This window comes from Drosophila persimilis, unplaced genomic scaffold (assembly GCF_003286085.1).
Source record: "Drosophila persimilis strain 14011-0111.01,24,50 unplaced genomic scaffold, DperRS2 tig00000002-arrow-pilon, whole genome shotgun sequence".
NCBI lineage: Eukaryota > Metazoa > Arthropoda > Insecta > Diptera > Drosophilidae > Drosophila > Drosophila persimilis.
This window is the reverse complement of record NW_020825289.1, coordinates 10,000,001-10,017,952: the sequence shown is the minus strand read 5'-3', so window position 1 is coordinate 10,017,952 and position 17,952 is coordinate 10,000,001. Positions and strand designations below refer to the sequence as shown.

The 17,952-nt window shown below is 46.0% G+C and overlaps 1 protein-coding gene across 1 annotated transcript in view; it reads left to right on the top strand.

The window, feature by feature from the left end:
- The first annotated feature begins 239 nt into the window (after nucleotides 1–239).
- Nucleotides 240–17,952, top strand: part of LOC6590774 (E3 ubiquitin-protein ligase MYLIP) — a 20,993-nt gene continuing 3,280 nt past the window's right edge. Inside the window, exon 1 of the mRNA XM_002016426.2 lies at nucleotides 240–963. Within this exon, the coding sequence (XP_002016462.1) occupies nucleotides 877–963 (87 nt within the window). The 5' untranslated portion in view covers nucleotides 240–876. The remainder of the gene's footprint in view (nucleotides 964–17,952) is intronic.

Sequence of the window (17,952 nt, the reverse complement as noted above, 5' to 3'; positions counted from 1 at the left end):
GAAATGTTAGCAACAGAAATCTCTCTTAGCGGGCAATATTTCTCGCTCTTAGGCAAATAGCTTGACATTAACAGCTCTTATGTTCTCTCTCGGCTGCTGGTCTCTGTTAAGCTAACATACAGCGAAAGAGAACGCTCTCTTTGCCCAAACGAATGCATATACTATATGCGCCATATATATTCTGGTTACCGGCCAACTGATTTTTTCAAAAGTCGCCCGTTATTTGAGCCAAGCGGTTCTGCGTTAAAAGATTTTCTTGATACTATTATTCGAACGTGAATAAGCGGAGGGTTCCGCAGTCGCAGTTGCAACTATCTATCGTGAAATATATTTTGTGCGTAAAAATAACGAAAACACACGCTATAAAAAACCTGAGCAACAACAATCAAACATTTTTATGTAGCAGCAAAGAGCTAAAAAGTGAAACTTGTGCGTGCGTTTCAGCCGCTAAAATGTGAACAAAATACCAGTGCGAAATTGTTAAAAATTTAACAGAATAACACCCGTACAAAGGGAACGAATCCCCAGATATTCCGGGCACTGAAACTGAACCAAATACCCAAGTCTAATTGGATTTGGTACGCAAATTGAAAAGATATCCAACGGCAGCAAAAGCACAAAAGCAACAAAACAACCGCAGTGCAACCTGTAGCTCTGGCTCTGGCTCTGGCTTTGATTTTGGCTTTGGCTTTGGCTTTTGGCTTTTGTGTAAGCTGCGAGCAGCGTTAGGCGGAAGCCAATCGAACCCGAACAAATGCAATTGTTTCAAACATAAAGCTGCAGGCACTTACCAACGTTGAGCCGCGCTTCTACCTGTTCAACAACTAATCAACGATTAAACAACAACAACAAAACCACGCAGCAACCAGCAACAAAATGTGGTGCATTGTTAACTTGCCAAACGGCACACAACAGGCCGTCAAATGGGATCCGAAAGCCAATGGACAGGAGTGTCTAGAGAAGGTGAGTGAATGCCATGTCAACAAGGATAGAAGGAACTCCAAAAGCCTGCAAAAAGTGTCCTCCATTACCAAAAAGGCACCTTTGCTTTCCGAAGAATCACTTGACAAATATTACAACAGATCCCCTAAGGGCTGCTCTTCGAGTGGTCGGATCGCCCTTCATCCTATCCCACTCCTGCTTATCGACTATGAGGCAACTTTTGCCAAGCGTGCCGCATCTATCGATGTAACCCTCTGAGACCATGAGGGGCCCTCGTGAGGAGCCGGCGAAAGGGAAAGATCTCGCCAGTTTTTGCACTTGAAAGCACTCCTTGACAGCTTATAATTTTCTCATTTCATTTTAATGATGGAATTTTTAAGACTGGTTCAAGACCTGTTTTCATTAAAAAAAACTTATTTAAAAATGTTAATTTAATGCCACTCTGAATTCATTGTTCTTGTGTTATTTTAGCACTCGATTTAATCTCAAGCTCAAATTCAATTTAATGCCAGAAGGGGGGCCTGGACCTGGAGGGGGGCGGCTACGCTTATCACCAGCCGGTGAGGAGTGAAAGAGAGAGATCGAGTGTTTTTGAGCTCCCCTTATCAGCCCTTGGGGCCATGGCTAATTTTGTTGTTTATTAGTTTTTGCGCCAATTCATTTTAAATGCCGAATTGTTGCTCCGCCCGCCACTGGCAGGTGCCGCTGCCCACCCATGAAGGTTCCAGCAGCTCCCTTATCGATAGTGGGGTTCGAGGTGGCTTTCGAGCGGTAAACAACAAGAAGGGAAAACAAAAAGCGAAGGCAAAGGCAAAGTACACAGTACATGCTGTCTCTTGGGGGAACAGACAGACAGTCGGCCGTGTGGCAAAGGGATATGCATTCATTGCCAATGAAAGCTTTAAATGTTCATAGAATTTCTCTAGAGGGTCGATTGAAGATTGGCCCCGACATGGTCTTGGCATTGATCCGTGACTGGGGCTCTGGCGTTCAATGTCCAAGTGGCAGCCACTTGAGAGACGGTTAGTGCAAACACTTGAGGCGGCTGCTTCTGTGTTCTGTTACTCAGGGCCCAATAAACGCCAGTCCCCCCCCCCCCCCTCCCTTTGGCAGAAAAGATTAAAGCCAATTTGACAATACCTGCCCTGCCCTGCCCTGCCCTTGTTTTCCAGCCCAATTAAGACTTTGGCTCGTATTTGTGTGCGCAATCTAATCGGGCAGAAACTTATCAAGTCCTGCCACACAGACACGCATTTATGTTCCCATGTATTCGTTATCTTCCTTGAAAGAAAGCCAACAGAAAGTGTGTGTTTTTTTCGACTTGCTTATCTTATCGCCATATATCTGATGAACAGCTCTTAACTGAGGGTTAACATTGGCAGCAACAACCAAAATTGGGGCGTAAATAACTTATTAGAAGGGAGGAGGGGCTTAAACCTAATCGGTGGGGGGATTATTTGATTTGAAATTAAAGTTCAATTAGTTTTTCCCCTGAACCAAGGAAACTTTTGTTCTTCGAATAATGGAATCATAAATTATCAAGTATCCTTTTGTCATCTCTGATTTCTGGACTCTCATCTCTAATCCCCAAGCCCCTGCACAGCAGTTCAATGTCCACCACGTACACCCCTATCTGGGGGGCTCATCTGGCAAATATTTATAGAATCTGAACACACACATCCCCTCGGGGTCAGGGCGGATTTGTCATCACTTAATCTCATTGTTAGGCCAATTGATTTCATGGTCTTTGTGCGTCAGACTGAGTCCCAAGTCCAGTTTCGAATGACTTGGGAGTCCTTATCACATGAATGACGCCGTTCTTGTAACCGATAGCTAGCGGAGTGTCCAAATGTAACTCGTGACTCAGTTCACTAAAAATAATAATTAATTAATTATTTCACAAGGCTAATTCAAGGTATCAAGGCCTCTTATCGATGCCAGAGCCGCATAGCAACCTCTTGAGACGGCGGTAAGAGATTTGAAGGTCAGCCCAGAGAAATGTACATAATCACCGTGGGGTGTAAATGAACTGATAAGAGAGTTTACATAACTTGTGTTGCCCTGCTGCTGCCTTATCGCCCTGGCTAATGAACCCCAATCCCAATCCGCGATTCCGGCCTCCCCAGCCCAAGCCCCGGCCCCATTGGCGGATTGCTTTCCTGCTGCTGCTGGCTGCACATTTTAATTACAAGTTGGCGAAAGCTCGAACAAGAGCCACAAAGTTTCAGAAACGAAATCGCATTCCGAAAAGTTTCCTTGCGCCTGACGTCAGGGCCAAGTCTTGACGGCTTCAGGGCTTAGAGGTTGTGGGCTTCCGGGCTTAGGGCTCAGACGCTACGCTACGCTTTCGACGAGTTTGCATGTCAAAGTGGTATTACTTTTTTGTTGCCCCCCACCCCCCCACCTCACCGATTTAACAATTGTGTCCGTACTGCTGCATGTGGCATGCCACTTGTGGGTGTGTGAGCCAGTCAGCAGGCCGTACCAATTTGCAACTGCCAAACTCTGTAATACTCATGTCGGAATCGCCCAAGTAGCTCTGCCCTTCGCAGCTAAGCAACTCTGGGAGAGAGACAGTGTGCAACAGTTGTTGCAATTATCCTCAGAGCTACTTGTAATTGCTGTTTACTGCAATTCTCGTTGCCTCTTTCGAGTTGTTGACTGTTCACTCTGTTTTGCGGCTGGAGTGGGCCCTTCTTCCGTATTGACTTTTCGAGCATGTTCCAAGCAACTGTTGTTACAGGGCAAAGTCCAAGTCGCAGCGAACATGGCGAATACTTATTCCACTCCACTACTTTGTGACGATTTAAGCGACAAACCACGTGCCGGGAATCGCAGATCTATCTATAGATCCATCCATCGATCGATGATGCAATGGAACCAGTTTCTTCCCTGGTCAAATGCAGTTCTATACTTCAGTATTTCCCTGCTCTATTCCACTGTACGCCGGCTCTGCGGATGACGTCAACCTCGGGCTGGCGTTTCTTTATCGGATTGCGCTGCCCACGGGGAGTGACCTTATCGAATGAATATTAATACTCTAGAGACACGACATTTTCCTATAGATATCCTTCACTTTGGCGGGCAGGAGATACAATATCTGATTACTGGGATTCCAGATGAGGCAAATAACTTTATTTGCGAGCACTGTGCCAAACGGGAGGAATGTGGGGGGGGGCATCTTGGATGATGAGTTCCTTCAACACGCTTCAAGTGTGGGGGGCAAGCCAGAGGCGGGGGCGGGCTCTGCTCAAGTGTGCAGCTTGCAACAATTGAAAGACGGCAACGAGGCAAGTTCTCGACTGGGCGGCAGGCGGCAGGCATGGGGGCGAGATTTGATGAGGCAGCTCAAGTGGCAGCTGCAGCCCCGAGAGCAGGCGGCGGCGGTGGCGGAGGGGGGAGGGGTGGGTCAAGTGCAGCAGCCGCTGGCCAATTTGCTTGTCATTGCCTCATGCCATGACAAAAGGCCAATTCAACAGAGCTCCGAGCTCTGGGGCAGAAGGCAGAAAGGCAGAAATGTATTCCAAAGATAAGCATTTTAGGCATTTGCCATGTGTATCTATCCATCTGTGTAGCTGTGTATCTGTGTATCTATGTACCTATCCATCTGTGTATATTTATGCGTATAATTAGCCATAAAGAGAGGGAGAGAGAGAGAGAGGCGCTGAAAAAGTGTGCGACTCTCTCAGCGCTTTCTCGCTTCCTCGCTTTTTCTGCCTTTTTATCACCTTCTTGTGATAAGCAGCGTGGAAATATCTTATAATTCGCGGTGTCAACAACACAAAACAGAATCACAAAGAGAGACAGAGAAAGAGGTAGATGGAGGAGGCGAAGGCGAAGAAGAACCAGAGGTAGATACCAAAGACAGATATCAGCCCGCAATCAAAGCGTAAAAATGATAAATAAGCTGAATTTTTTTTGTTTTTTCCACATTCTTAAAACGCAATTTCTGTTGTAGTTTTTTTCTTTTTCTTTCTTTCCCCCCCAAACAGATGTTGGAATTGAAATTTTGCCTCCAGTTATGTTTCACTTTTCGATTTAGTTTATTATTTACTTGGGGCAACAGTTTTAAAGTGCTGAAATATTAAGCATACGCCCTGTTTTAGCCTTGGCCTAAATGGCACGCCACGGGCACTGGAGAGATCTTCCGGGCCACAGAGTTTTAGCCACAAGTTATACAAAAAGAATGAGATACATGCATACATATATGTATCTCTGTATCTCTGTATCTGTGTATCTGCGTGTCTGTCTTTTCTCCATTTTGAGTGGTTTTTGTTGCGAAACAAAATGTAAAACGCAAAAAGGCACAAAACAAAGCGAGATTTTACCAATTTGTTGTTGTGTATTTTTCTGCCAAGTTTAATATGTTTTTTGTTGTTGTTGTTGTATTTTGTATTTGTTATTTGTTATTTGTATTTATTTTGTAGCCCATGCATGTATTTGTATCTGAGTGTTCTGCCTGTTCCAGTTGCTGGGATTTCGTTGTGCTGTTAACAATTTAAGCAAATAACCAAAGTTCAATACAGATTTATTTAAGGCGAGGTCCACCTACGAACCGAAACACCCACCTTTCAGGGGCAATAAATCTATTTTTTGTTCGAAATCAAAAGAGTCTAATGATTAGTTTTCTTTGAGTATTTTTTTTATAAATAGTTTCTATATTTGCCCCACCTTAGGCCGCTTTAGGACCGAATTATTTAGAGGAATGTGCCATCAATTTTTAAAGTTCAAACAAGCTGCAAAAACAAAACCTGCTGCCATATACCATACGTGCCACTGTGTTGGTATTTGTACTATATAGATTATGTAATATATTTCTTTATTCGCCTGGGATCGTATTTTATAGACTTTGCTCCAAAGTTCTCTCTCTCTCTCTCTCTCTCTCTCCCACCGGAAAACAAATGAACGCATAGGGCAAGCAATGTTATTCCGAACAAAGACATAAATTTTGCTTTTGCCTTTGCCTGGTGGCATTGTTTAATTGTTGTTTACCGTTTAATTAGTCCAGCCCTGGAACCCGGACAGAGAGCACACAATGGGGTAGGGGGGCGGGGAACGAAAAATCGTAAAATGCGAAAACAGAGCTCATCGACCCCCAAAACCCAACCCCCCCTTTGGCAGTGGCAATAAAATGCATTCGCAGATATTTTGTGCCAAAATATTTTAATATTCAACCGAGAATTTATTTATTTATTTGTGTAGGCCATTTCTATGCAAATCAATTCGATATTCTTCTTTGTCTACTTACTCGATCTCTCCCTCTCTCTCTCTCTTAACACCCTTTGTTTCGGTAGCAAGGCAAAAATTAATTTTCCAAGCAATTACATCCGAACCGAAATCCGAAACATTCTGCTTCTGCTTCTCCATCCACTCCAATGGCATTTGCCAATTTCGGAATTAATTGGTACAGTTGCCAGAAATGCACTTTCATTCTCCCTCTCTCTCGCTCTCTCTCCCTCTTTGTACACACAATGCAACCCTGCGTTTACCGCTAGCTCCCGGGGGGTGCCATCAGTTTTATGTCGCTTTGGGTGCAGCCAGGGCGTTTATCATGTTCACTGGACGGACATTTGAGTGCGTGCGGTGCTGGTGCTGGGGCCTGTCCCCAAAATGCAGAACAAGCCGCAGGCCAGGGTTGCCAGGCCACCCAACCAATTGGGATTGCTGCCAGAGGAGTCATTTCTAATTGGGTTGCCATTCGATTACACACAAAAGAAGAGGGAGAAAGAGAGAGAGAGTGGCAGTTTCAAGGTCATAGGTGAAGGTAAAACGAAGGAGGAATGGCTTAAGGCAGTCCTGGCAACCCTGGCTACCCTGGCTACCCTGGCTACCCCGATGACCCTGTGCCTGGGCCTGCGATTGGACATTTGGCATGTGTGTGCTCTGCTCTGTTGGGTGTTGAGGTTTGTGGAGTTCCTGGAGCCCGTCAGCTGGTTGGGCTGCTGGTCGGGCATCCAAGGCTGTGCTGTGCGTGCGCGCGCCAGCCTGTCTGCGTCCTCGCTCCACTCCACTCCACTCCACGCCACTCCCCCCCCCTCGGCCCGTACTTTAATGTGCGTCCTTGCCAGACCCCAGTTTATGTTTACACCGTGTGCTGGCAACGCGCCCGCAAATCTATCTGGAAAATGGCTTCGCAAAGCTCTTCGTTCGCCGCGAAGAAGTCGAGGCGCGCCCAATCAAAAGGAAATTATTTTCGCGTGCCAAGGCCCGCCATAAAGAGTGGGCGAGAGGAAACTATAAAAGAATTGAGTGGGAGTCGCGAACTCTCGACCCGACTGGATCCCATGTCTTGTGATTCTCCTCGCATATCGATTCAATGGTTAAAGCCAAACAAATTGTGCATTTGTGCCTGTGTGTGCCTGTGTGTGTGTGTTGGCCAGGCCATCAGCCATCCAGTGGCTAATTAGAAGCATGACATGGAGGCTAGAGCTAATCCAGCGACAATGACGACACACACAAGGCTGAAAGCGGAAAGATGCGCTCTCAAAGGAGAAAGGGAAAGCATTAAGAGCGAAGGAGGGGATGGATGGCAGTTGCTTTTAAGCCAACACTTAATGCAATTACCGCTGGCCGAGCAATGGCTCCCCATAGAAGTACACTGAAAGACCAGCGGGAGGCAGCGATGGCCAGCGAAGAAGAGGGAAGGCCAGGCTCGGCTCTTGAGCACCCCCTTTTCTCTCAGTGTAAGCGCTTGAAATGCTTTTATGGCGATGCAGAAATCGTGCCTGCACATGACAATGACAAAATTTTTAGTAAAATCAATGCGGCGGGTTGCGGATTGGTGGGGGGGGGTGTGGGGGCTTGGGGCGGAGTCAAATGATAATGTCATTTGCTAAGCAGGCGGACGCCGACCGGCACTTTTCTACGGAGCCCACGACACCGCCCCCCAAACCCCCACCACCCCCCTCTAGTGCTATCTATTGTTTCCATGGTTTTTTGCATATTATCCTTGAACTGCTTTCCCCGTAGCTAGTAGAAAAATGTGGTTAAAAGTAAGACGGAAGGAGGGCGGACGAGGCAAAACCATAGAAACCTGAATGCACAACAACTGAGCGGAAATATGGAGCCCCATCCATGCCCCCCCCGCATCCCGCGTGCAACTGCAACCGCCACCTGCATGCCACAACAACAAAAGCTTACTGTGGGCCAAGCAAACACGGCTTAGAACAATATTAAACAATAAAAAATAGTGAAATTTCGCCAGGAAAAAGGTTCCGCAGAGGGAGAGGGGGGGCCCAGAAAGGAGCTAAGAGGCAAGCGCGAGAACAATAAATTGCGTGAAAATGCAACCGAAAAAACGACAGCGAGAGAGAGAGAGGGAGACAGGGAGAGAGGGAGAGGGAAAAACAAACGTAGAACCGAAACCACAAAGCTGTGGGAATGCATTGAATGCCTTTCCATTGTATTCGAATATGGTACCCCATAAAAGCCGACAAACCACCTCGAAGGCCCCACACCAACTACACTGCCCCCCCCCCCCCCCCCTGCCACCTTCCCGCACACCCTTGCCACGCTGAGTGCCATTTTGATGTGTCTCTAATGGCAAAGCTTTTGTTTCTCCATCGTATTCGTCTTTTTTTATTCTTTACACACACCCTGCCCTCTGCCTCTGCCCCCTGGCCCCCCGGCAGAGTCCTGTGTGGCTTTCACTATTATTTTCTTTGGCCTTTCTTTTACCCACATGTTTGCGGTGAGCTGGAGGTGAGCGAGAGCGAGCGAGAGCCCTGTAAAACAAAGAAACGCAATAAAAGCTCATATAAAAAAAATAATACAAAATGAAATCACACATTGAGGAGTCTATAAATCCGATCAGGAAAAGGATCCAGTCATAAGACAACGATTGGATAATGAAATTACACGTGAAATTGGGGAATAACTTCCATCTGGCAGAGGAACTTCAGACGGCCATAAGATATGGTGGGATATGTATGGCGGGGCCAGGAGCCCATCAGTAATGGAATTAAGCCCCATAAAAGAAGAGAGTATATATACGTATGTTATGTCTGCCAAATGAATCGAAAATGGAAGGTAAATGTTGCTCAATTTGCTCGGAATTGGGGCCACCCACCCACCCACCCACCCACACACAGCCCCTCCGTAGTGCCATTAATCCCACTCATAAAGTTTTCATCTCCTAAACGGATTTCCCCATCAAATTCAATTGAATTTCCCGAATCCAATTAAATGTCAATTTATTTTGCTCGCATTCCAAAATGTTTTCCATTCCACAGCGAATTCCCAATCCCCGATCCCCACACCTCGAGTGTTCTTAATTAAATGTGATTTTTCCAGTGCCCAGCGGCTGGCATTGTTTAAGGCTTTTCCACTGCCAACGGCCCATTCGGCGCTTGGATAATGGCCTTTTAATTAAGCCTCTTTAAGGGACACTTTCGGCCTTGACGAACATTTCTTGGCTTTAAGGCGGGATTTCTCAGAATAGAAAATTTGCTTGACAGCAGAAATTTGTTGAATGGAAAACTTCTTCGAGTTGGGCTTCCGGGAAAATTTTATGGCAAGAAAATATGAAGCATTGAAGGGTAATAATTCTTGTAGCATTATTGGAAATTGTTCAGGGGAGCGTAAATGCAATGCAAGTTATTGTATAATTAATTAATTTCCCCGAGGCACTTGTAGGATTATAGAATAAATTAATTCCATTAAAAAGTATTATTTATTTAACTTTGAATAATTGATTGCGAATTAATCAGATCGCAGCGGACAGCCGTCAATTATTTCTAATCTTTGTCTGGGAGCCGAGACCTGCAGTCTGGACAGATGGCAAAGTCCCCATAGGGAGTGCACCTGTCCCTCCCCCTGTCCCTCCCCCTGTCCCTTGCCTGGGAAAGCAGCCTTTTCCGCTACTTAATTGCTTTGAAAAGAAAATTCTACAATTTTAACGAAGTGAAAATTGCCATTTGGCATATGGTCCGCAATCAAATGTTCATCAGAGCTTTTGGGGGGGTGGCCCGGAGGTGGGAGTGTGGGAGGTATTTTTCTTGTTAGCTTAAGCCTGTCGCGCGCGATTTCCGATATCCTATCATCCCCCCTGTGAGCCCTGTGAGCCCTGTGAGCCCTGGGAGCCCTGCAAGCCCGCCAAAACGATACCGAAACGGGCTCAAGGTCGAATGCAATTTACAATTAGAATAAATGCGGCTTGGCACGACAGGCAGGACACGTCAGGACACGACGCCAATCCTTGGGCAATTTTCAGTGTGTGCGCCTCAGGAAAAACTCAGGAAATGATATATTATTATGTATTTGGCCCGACATCCATTTGCATATCAAATGCCAAAGCGGAATTATCAAGTGCAAACATGGAATGGCTTCGGGGCTCGGCCCACGGGTTGCTGGTGGGGGGGTGGCGGGGTGTGGGCTGGTTTTGGCCAAAAAGAAAATCAATACAAGGCAGACAGAAGCAGCGGTTGTGGCACCTGGCAACAGGCTCTGCTCCGTCTGTGTGTGGGATATAAAAAAGATACATTTTGTTGCTGCCAACTCACGGATACGGATACGGCGATACAGAGAGACGTGTGTCTGTATGTATTTGATAACTTAATTGAAATACATTGGAGAACGGCCAAGCCAGGTCGTGGGCGGCGGGGAAGCTGCAAAACTTGGATGGTAATCCCTGGCTGCCCTGCCAGCCCTGCCTGCCGGATTTATGGGTAAACAAGTTCCGAGCCAGGGCCCGAAGATATTGGGCAGGAGACGAGGGCGTGTTACTGAACGGATAAATCATCCGAGAGGGGCAGGAGGAGCAGCTGCAGCAGGATACTTTCGCTTTATGTAAACTTTATGGGCCCAGGCCCCAAAAAACCGATTTTCTGATATCTTTATTATACAAGTATTTTTTGGAATTGCGCCCCCAACGCCGCCATCCGCCAACCACAACCGCCACTTGGGTGGCTGCCACTTCCTTTGTGGCCTGCCGCATAATGCGGAAACTGATTATGCATCCTTTTTCCCCCCCCACACAGGCACACAAAATCCTCTCTAAGTAGGAACAATTTTTTGTTATATTATTACTTTTTCTTTGCTTGGAATTTTAAACATTTCCGAGAGATAAAATCTCGACAATTGTCCAAGTTCTTGGCTGAGTAGAGAAGAGACCATGACCTCTGATTCTGATTTACAAGTTCCTCTGGCCGCACACACACACACACACACACACACAGCCAAAGGACTACAATATGCATCTCCAGCAACAGAAAATTTCGTCATCTTTACATGCCACAGCATGCCACATTTCGTACTCTCCTCTCCCCTCCGCTCTCCTCCCCTACTCTAGGATGTGTGCACTTGACATTCTTCTAGCAAACTTTTCACATTGCCTTGTTGTTGCCTGCTGTAAAAGTTTTCGTCTCTTCTTACAGGACAGGCATTTCATTTAGCCGAGAAAAAAGAGACCCTAAATGTAATTTATCAAGTTTGCAAATGTGATTCGTAGTCGATGGAAAACTATGACAAAAAATTGTATGGAAAGCATATAGAATTTGTGTTGCCATGGGGGATTTCTCTTTAAACTTTTTGCCCAACTTTTATTGGGTTTAATGGAAAGTTTGGTCTAATGCGATAATTACCATTAAATGTTTACGGATGTGCGGATGGGAACTTAATAAAATTTAATACACTCGCGCACGGATTTTCATGTGGACCGCAAAATGAACCCACAATCAGCGGGTCTCTGGGTCCTGGCATCACGTCCTGGCAATTGGGAATGCGACATGCTAATTAGGGGTTGGCCCTCCCTCACCTCCTGCCCCACTCTCCTATCACGTAGTGCATATTTCGACTGCCGCTGCCGCTGTTACTTTTGTTAAGGGCTTGTTTGCATTGCAGTCAACTCCAAGGATGGGGGTGGGGGGGCAGGCGGTCCATGAGTCAGTGTAGTGGAATGGAGTGTAAGGGCGGTCGGGCGAGACCACTCCCCTGCGGCTTTTCCGCATTTTCGCGCAACGCATGCGAAAAAAAAGTGGCAGCCACTGAAAATGACGCATACTTAACGAGAGGCAACAAACAACAACAACAGCAGCGGCGGCGACGGCCAGAAGGAAAGCAAGAGAAAAACGAGAAAAATTATGGCAACTGGCAGCAGGACATTCTGGCTCGCACACAAACACACACTGATATGCCCTGATTTTATTTATATGGAGCACATGCATACAAATATCAGCATAATTTTTATTTAAGACCTGCTGCAGCCTCCACCGCCCGCCCCCCGTGCACTTGGCGCTGGCTCCGCCCGTTGACGCAATCCGTCGGCAGGCTGTGCCAAAAGTCACGTACAACAGCAGCAGCGACAGCAACAGCAACAGAAGCGTTTTCATTAAAAATGCAGGAAGAAGGCCGCACTGGATCACTCAACAAATTGGGGACAGACACCCATAATTGCCCGACAAAACAAAAGGCGAAAACAAAAACCAAAACATAAAGAGCAAAGAAAGAGAGCTTTATGACTGCGCTGCTGTTGCGCCATTAACTTTGCTCTCCCCCAATGAACCGCAATTAAATGTCAACTGCACACGAAACGGCGGCGAATAAAAGACAGCTTTCTCTTTAGTAAAGGCGCAGCAGCGGAGTGGCGGCAGAGGAGGAGATCACTGCTATAGAAACAGAAAGAGAGCCGCACAAGGATGTTGCTTTAATTAAGAGCATCAGCTTTCGCTCTCTTGAATTGGGTAAAAGAAAGACGGTTAAAGAGACAGACGGAAGCACAAGAGTAGGATCAGTGGCAGGTCAAGCATTATGCGACTAAATTGTTATTAACTTTATTATCGCACCTCAAAGCTATTGCTCAAGCTATTATTGCATTTTTAGCGTGCACTTTGAATGCATTTCTGTTCGTATTCTTGTTGTTTGTTTTTAGCTTTTAGGTTGTTTCGTTTCTGCTGTACGATTTATGGCAAACGATCAAAGTCCAATGTGCAGTCGGTCGCTGCCGCTGCCGCTGCTGGCGTTGCTGCTGCCGTTGCCTAGGCCTGCTGCAGAAATTAAATGCACAGAGAGAGAGAGAGAGAGAGAGAGGGTACGAAACACACGTGCTCCCATTCGAAATAAAGAAGAGTACACGCAAAAACTGAAACTGCAGCTATTTTCACATAGTACCCTGGGAGAGGGTATTGCGGCTTTGACCAGCTGTTTGCCACGAACCGAAGCTCAGCCGAAGAACAATCAATGCGCTAGGGTATCCACAACTTCGGCACAAATGCTGGCCTTTTCTTTCCAATTCGCCCTTCAATCACATTAAATTGTAAATGTGAGATTATTGGGATTAGAAAATTGATTAGTAACTTTATATGTAGCAACTATTTAGTTTGGCCTGTCATTTTCAATTGAAAGCGAAATTGGATTTTGTGTAGCTCAACATTGTGTCGGGTGCTGAAGGTCGAGGCGCTTCCAGCTGAAGGTCACGGGAGGTGCACATAGTACATATGTATGTACGCATGTAGGCTGGCGAATGCAACGAACGACGACTCGACTGATAAGGGCATTGCACATTGGCACTGCATTTATTTACTGACAGTTTCACCTTCCTTTCGAAAACATTCTCTCGATTCTAAATGTGTAATATTTTTATGCTGAACCAAGGGGAAGAGGTTTCGCTTAGCTATTCGAAAGCCATGAAAAGTTGTTCTAAGCAATATTTCGAGGAATTTTCAGTAAATTGATTTACATATAAATGTACTGCAAAGGTGCACCTGGAATCATTTGTTGGTATCCCCCAGTTTCCACAGCGCAATTGTTCACGCCTTCATCAGTTGAAAAGTTCTCATCGCTGCACCTTTTTATATTGATCTACGGTCTGTGTTATTTCATGATTATATAAGCAGATGGCTTCTCAGAGTCTGCTTTAATGAAATTGCACTTGCAGTCGCTTTTCGCTTTCAATATTTAAAATACATTTTCTTTTCCACAATATGTTAAGAGACTGTGCACAGCATCTCCACCTCCTCCTCCACCTCTTTCGCTTTTGCTTCGTATTCGCAATGATTGGCCATTCGCACGTCAGCAATTAACAGTTATAGCAAGTATTGAGCGCGAGTGGAGGAGAGTGGTCTGCAGGGGGAGGGGGGCTTGACAGGTTGATAAAGATGGGGTTGACTTAAAAGTTTCCGTTGCACAGGAGAAGTGGCGCACATGGCCAACACGTGCTCTCGGTCTCCGCGCATAAGTAATTAAGTGCAATTTATGGCCAGAGCCCGTGAGCGCGTTCCGTCATTAATTTCAATGCATTGAACCTGTTTCAGCACAGCAGCAGTAGCAGCAGCAGCCGCAGCAGCAGAGCCCGGCCAATCCCATTCTCCTACAGACAAGTGCATTTTCATTGCCAACAATTTGTGTTCGTTCTGCAGGCAGTGGGAGAGGGGGAATCTCTCCATCTCTCTCTGCCACACCACCCCCTCACTCTCTCTCTCTCTCTCTCTCTCTCTCTTTCTCTCTTGGACTCCACCTAGTTCCCAGCCTCAGGGCATGTTTGAGAGAGGTGATCACTCGACTGGCGCATGGTCTGCCGCCAGCAACAACAACTTTAACATGTTCTAACCATTTATGGTTGCGAGAGAGAGCGAGAGAGAGAGAAGGCGAATGGGAATGGGAACGAGGAAGAAGCTGTTATGCACGGATATGTCATTCTTCCCGCCTGTCTATTCATTTCGTTTACATTGTAGATCGCGTCGCAGGCAGAAAGATTAGTAGGAAGGAATTCATTCCGCTCTCTACGGTAAACATTCGTATTACATTTCTCTTTTGCATCATAAAAGCGATCGATCTCTCACCCACTCTCCCGATGTACTCTCTTCCAGCACGTGTGACCCCATTAATCATTTAATAAGCATAATTAACTTTTCGATTTGATAAGCGAAACGTTTACGGCACATGCAAATTGCAAGAGCGACTTTGTTCAGCCTCTCTCTGTCGCACTGGCTGTCGGTCAACAAAAGCACAACAAGAGTTCAAAAGTACAAAGTCCAAAGCGACGGCTCGTCGCCTAACTGACGTCACAAGCCGCCGAGGAGTTTTTTCATTACAGTTTCGGCTGGCAGCAACAAACACTGCTGCGATCAAACAGCAAAGAGCAATGACAATTATATGTACATATGTATGTATGTAGCAGCAAGACCAACAAACAAGTATGCGAGAGCAACATCACAACAAAACCACTCACGAGGCGAGTGCCAGTCCAAAGTCCAAACGGCATTTTGAAGACTGGGGTCCAAAGTCCATTGCAAGCGACACTGGTCGGGTTTTCTGCTGCCAGCCGCCGCCACCGAAGCAGCCAGCCAGCATGCTAGTCATACCCAGATCCCCCTTGCCTGTCCCCTCTCACGACATCAACATGTGGACCACCATCTACCCCTCTCCCGCTGCCATGACTTGTCTTTCGTTTACAACAACAAAAATTGTTTGTAAAAGAGCGAAAAGCAATACGATGCGAAGCTCTTTTGTTTTTCTGTCTCGCACTCTTTCTTGGCACTGCTGTTTACCTCGGTCAGAGCTCTCTCTTAATCTATGTACCTGTTTCTCTTAAGAAGCTCGAGCTCAAGTGAAGTAACAGATGTTACATTCTGTTTGTGTTATTTTACACGGTTCAACCTGATTTTACTACCTACCCAAATGATAGGCCATAACAGCAAATAATCCGCTGCAGGGTATTACGAGAGACGTTAAGTCGTATAATCAGTGGAGGGGCGGGCGGTACTAAACTCTTGCCATCTGCCTATTTGCCAGGTGGGGCGCGCGCGCCCGGTCCGCAGATTTGTTTGTGTCTCGCCTTAGTGAGAATTACGAAAGTTTCGGTTATGTCAAGCTTCGCTGCCCAGCCTAATTCGCTATTGTTGTTATTTGCCGGTGGCTGGCTTCAGAAAATAAATAAATTTGTTCACGATTCGTGCTCGAATTCGAGTTGGTTTTGCATTTGTGTTTCATTTAATTTTAGCGAAATAATCCACAAAAGTGGACTTTGCACTTGGCAGCAGGCATAGAGCAGAGACAGCGAGGCTCTTTTGTATTTTTGCGGTGAATGAATGTACACGAAAATACACATGGTATATTTCTGCAAGGTGAACCATGCCCAGAGATCTCTCGCACATCAGCGATAGCGTGGGGGGCAAACAAAATAGGCAACTCAAGGGGTTCACCCCGCTCAAATACACCTTGGAATGTTCGACATTTTTGGCTGTCGCCGCTCCTCCGCCTGTTGCCACGTTTTGCTCTCAACAAAATATATTTCCAAATAAAACAAAAATATTCCCATGAGCCAGAACTTGTTTGAATATGTTTCCTAATTGGAATCAAATGCTCCAACCATTTTGCGTGCTATTTAAGCATTGGGGTGCTCACTTCAAGTCTCTGTGGAATGGCAGCAGAATCGGAGGAATTGGGGGGAATGGGGAAATACAATAAAGCATTTGATTATTTTTGGGATTTCATGTTTGCTTCCAATTGATTGTATAAATAAATCAAGCAACGCAATTTAAGGCTTTAATAAACACCAGAACTTTTATAGTCAAGCAAACCCACTCCAAGCAAGAAAATCCACTCAGGGCAAACGTTTCTGGACTAATTAAGACGCCGAAATGTCGTCGACAGCCTGCGGTTTTCCAAACAGGCGGATGGGATGGAATAGTACCTTGTGGTAGGTGGTAGGCGGTTGGTGGTTGGTGGTTATAGGCACCGGATGAGATTCCAATCCCAATCCCAAGCCGAACGCAATTAATTAATCAAGTACATGGATCAATTTACATGCCACTGCCACCACTAGCACGCTAGTGGGGAATAGGAGGTGTGGCAACTTGGTAACGGTTGTTAACGGCACTGTGCAGAGCCGACAAGAGACGACTCTCGAGATGTTCATCTCCGAGGCGAGGCGAGGCGAGGCAGCTGTGCCGGAAGTTGAGCCCCCCCAAAGAATGGTGTGGGGCTTATACCATAAAGGAAGATTGGATTGGGGAGAGTGTGCTGTATCTGAGAGCGCATCGAGTGAATCCTCTCGAGAGTTTTCGCCACGTAATAGCTGAAATTTAATGATTTGCTGTGCTGCAAAATGTTGAATACAGTTTGGGGAAACATTGCCGCCAGATATAAAGCTGTCGTATATATTATATATATATCTATATGTATATGGAATATTCCATTATGCTCAATCAGGTGAAAAAATGTTGCATAAATGCCGAGCGCCAAATAATATGCAATTAAATTTTTCCAGAGAAACCAACAACAAAATTGAATGATTATATGTATATACGAAATTTTTTGCTTCAATTAAATTTTTGTGTGGGCAAAACCACAACGAGATGGAATTGTCGGAAATTCCTTTATTAAACACAATATTAAATAGCTAATAAACCGAAGCATCCGCCACGGGGTGAAAACATTCATTTTCCTGCGGTTTTTCCCTAATGAAAATGGAGCAGAGGGCAAGAAATTGTGCGAACGCGTTGATGCGTGAGCAACTTGTTGCCTTGACTGCCACAGCTCACAGATACAGCTCACAGATACAGATACAGATACAGGTACACACGTGTATGTTTCGGTGTCTGTCTTATTATGCAAAGTGCTGCTGGAGAGGGGGAAGGGGGGGCATGCCCCCTGTTGAACGGAGTTTCGAAAAACAAACAAATTCATCTTTTTCTCGACATTTCGGAATTTCATTTTGGGAAGCAGCAACCAATGCAAATGGGGCGGGCCCCGGGGTGGAGGCGTATATCTGGAACAGCATCATCATCATCATCGTCACCATCGTCCTCGCAAACAACATCCTTATGGCTGCTGTTCCAATTCCAAATGATGACACGCTCGTTGCATAAGCAAATATTTCTAGAGACCACCCCCAACCATCGCCCCCCAATTGGCAATTCAGCCGCAACAGCACTTCTCCTCCGCTTCTCCACTCCTCCGCTCCGGCACTTGTTGTTGTTGATGCCAGCAGTGTTCACTGTGTTGCTGCTGTCACGGCAGCCTGACAGGACGCGATACTGACAGGACATGCTTTGCCTGAAGCTGCTGGGAGCC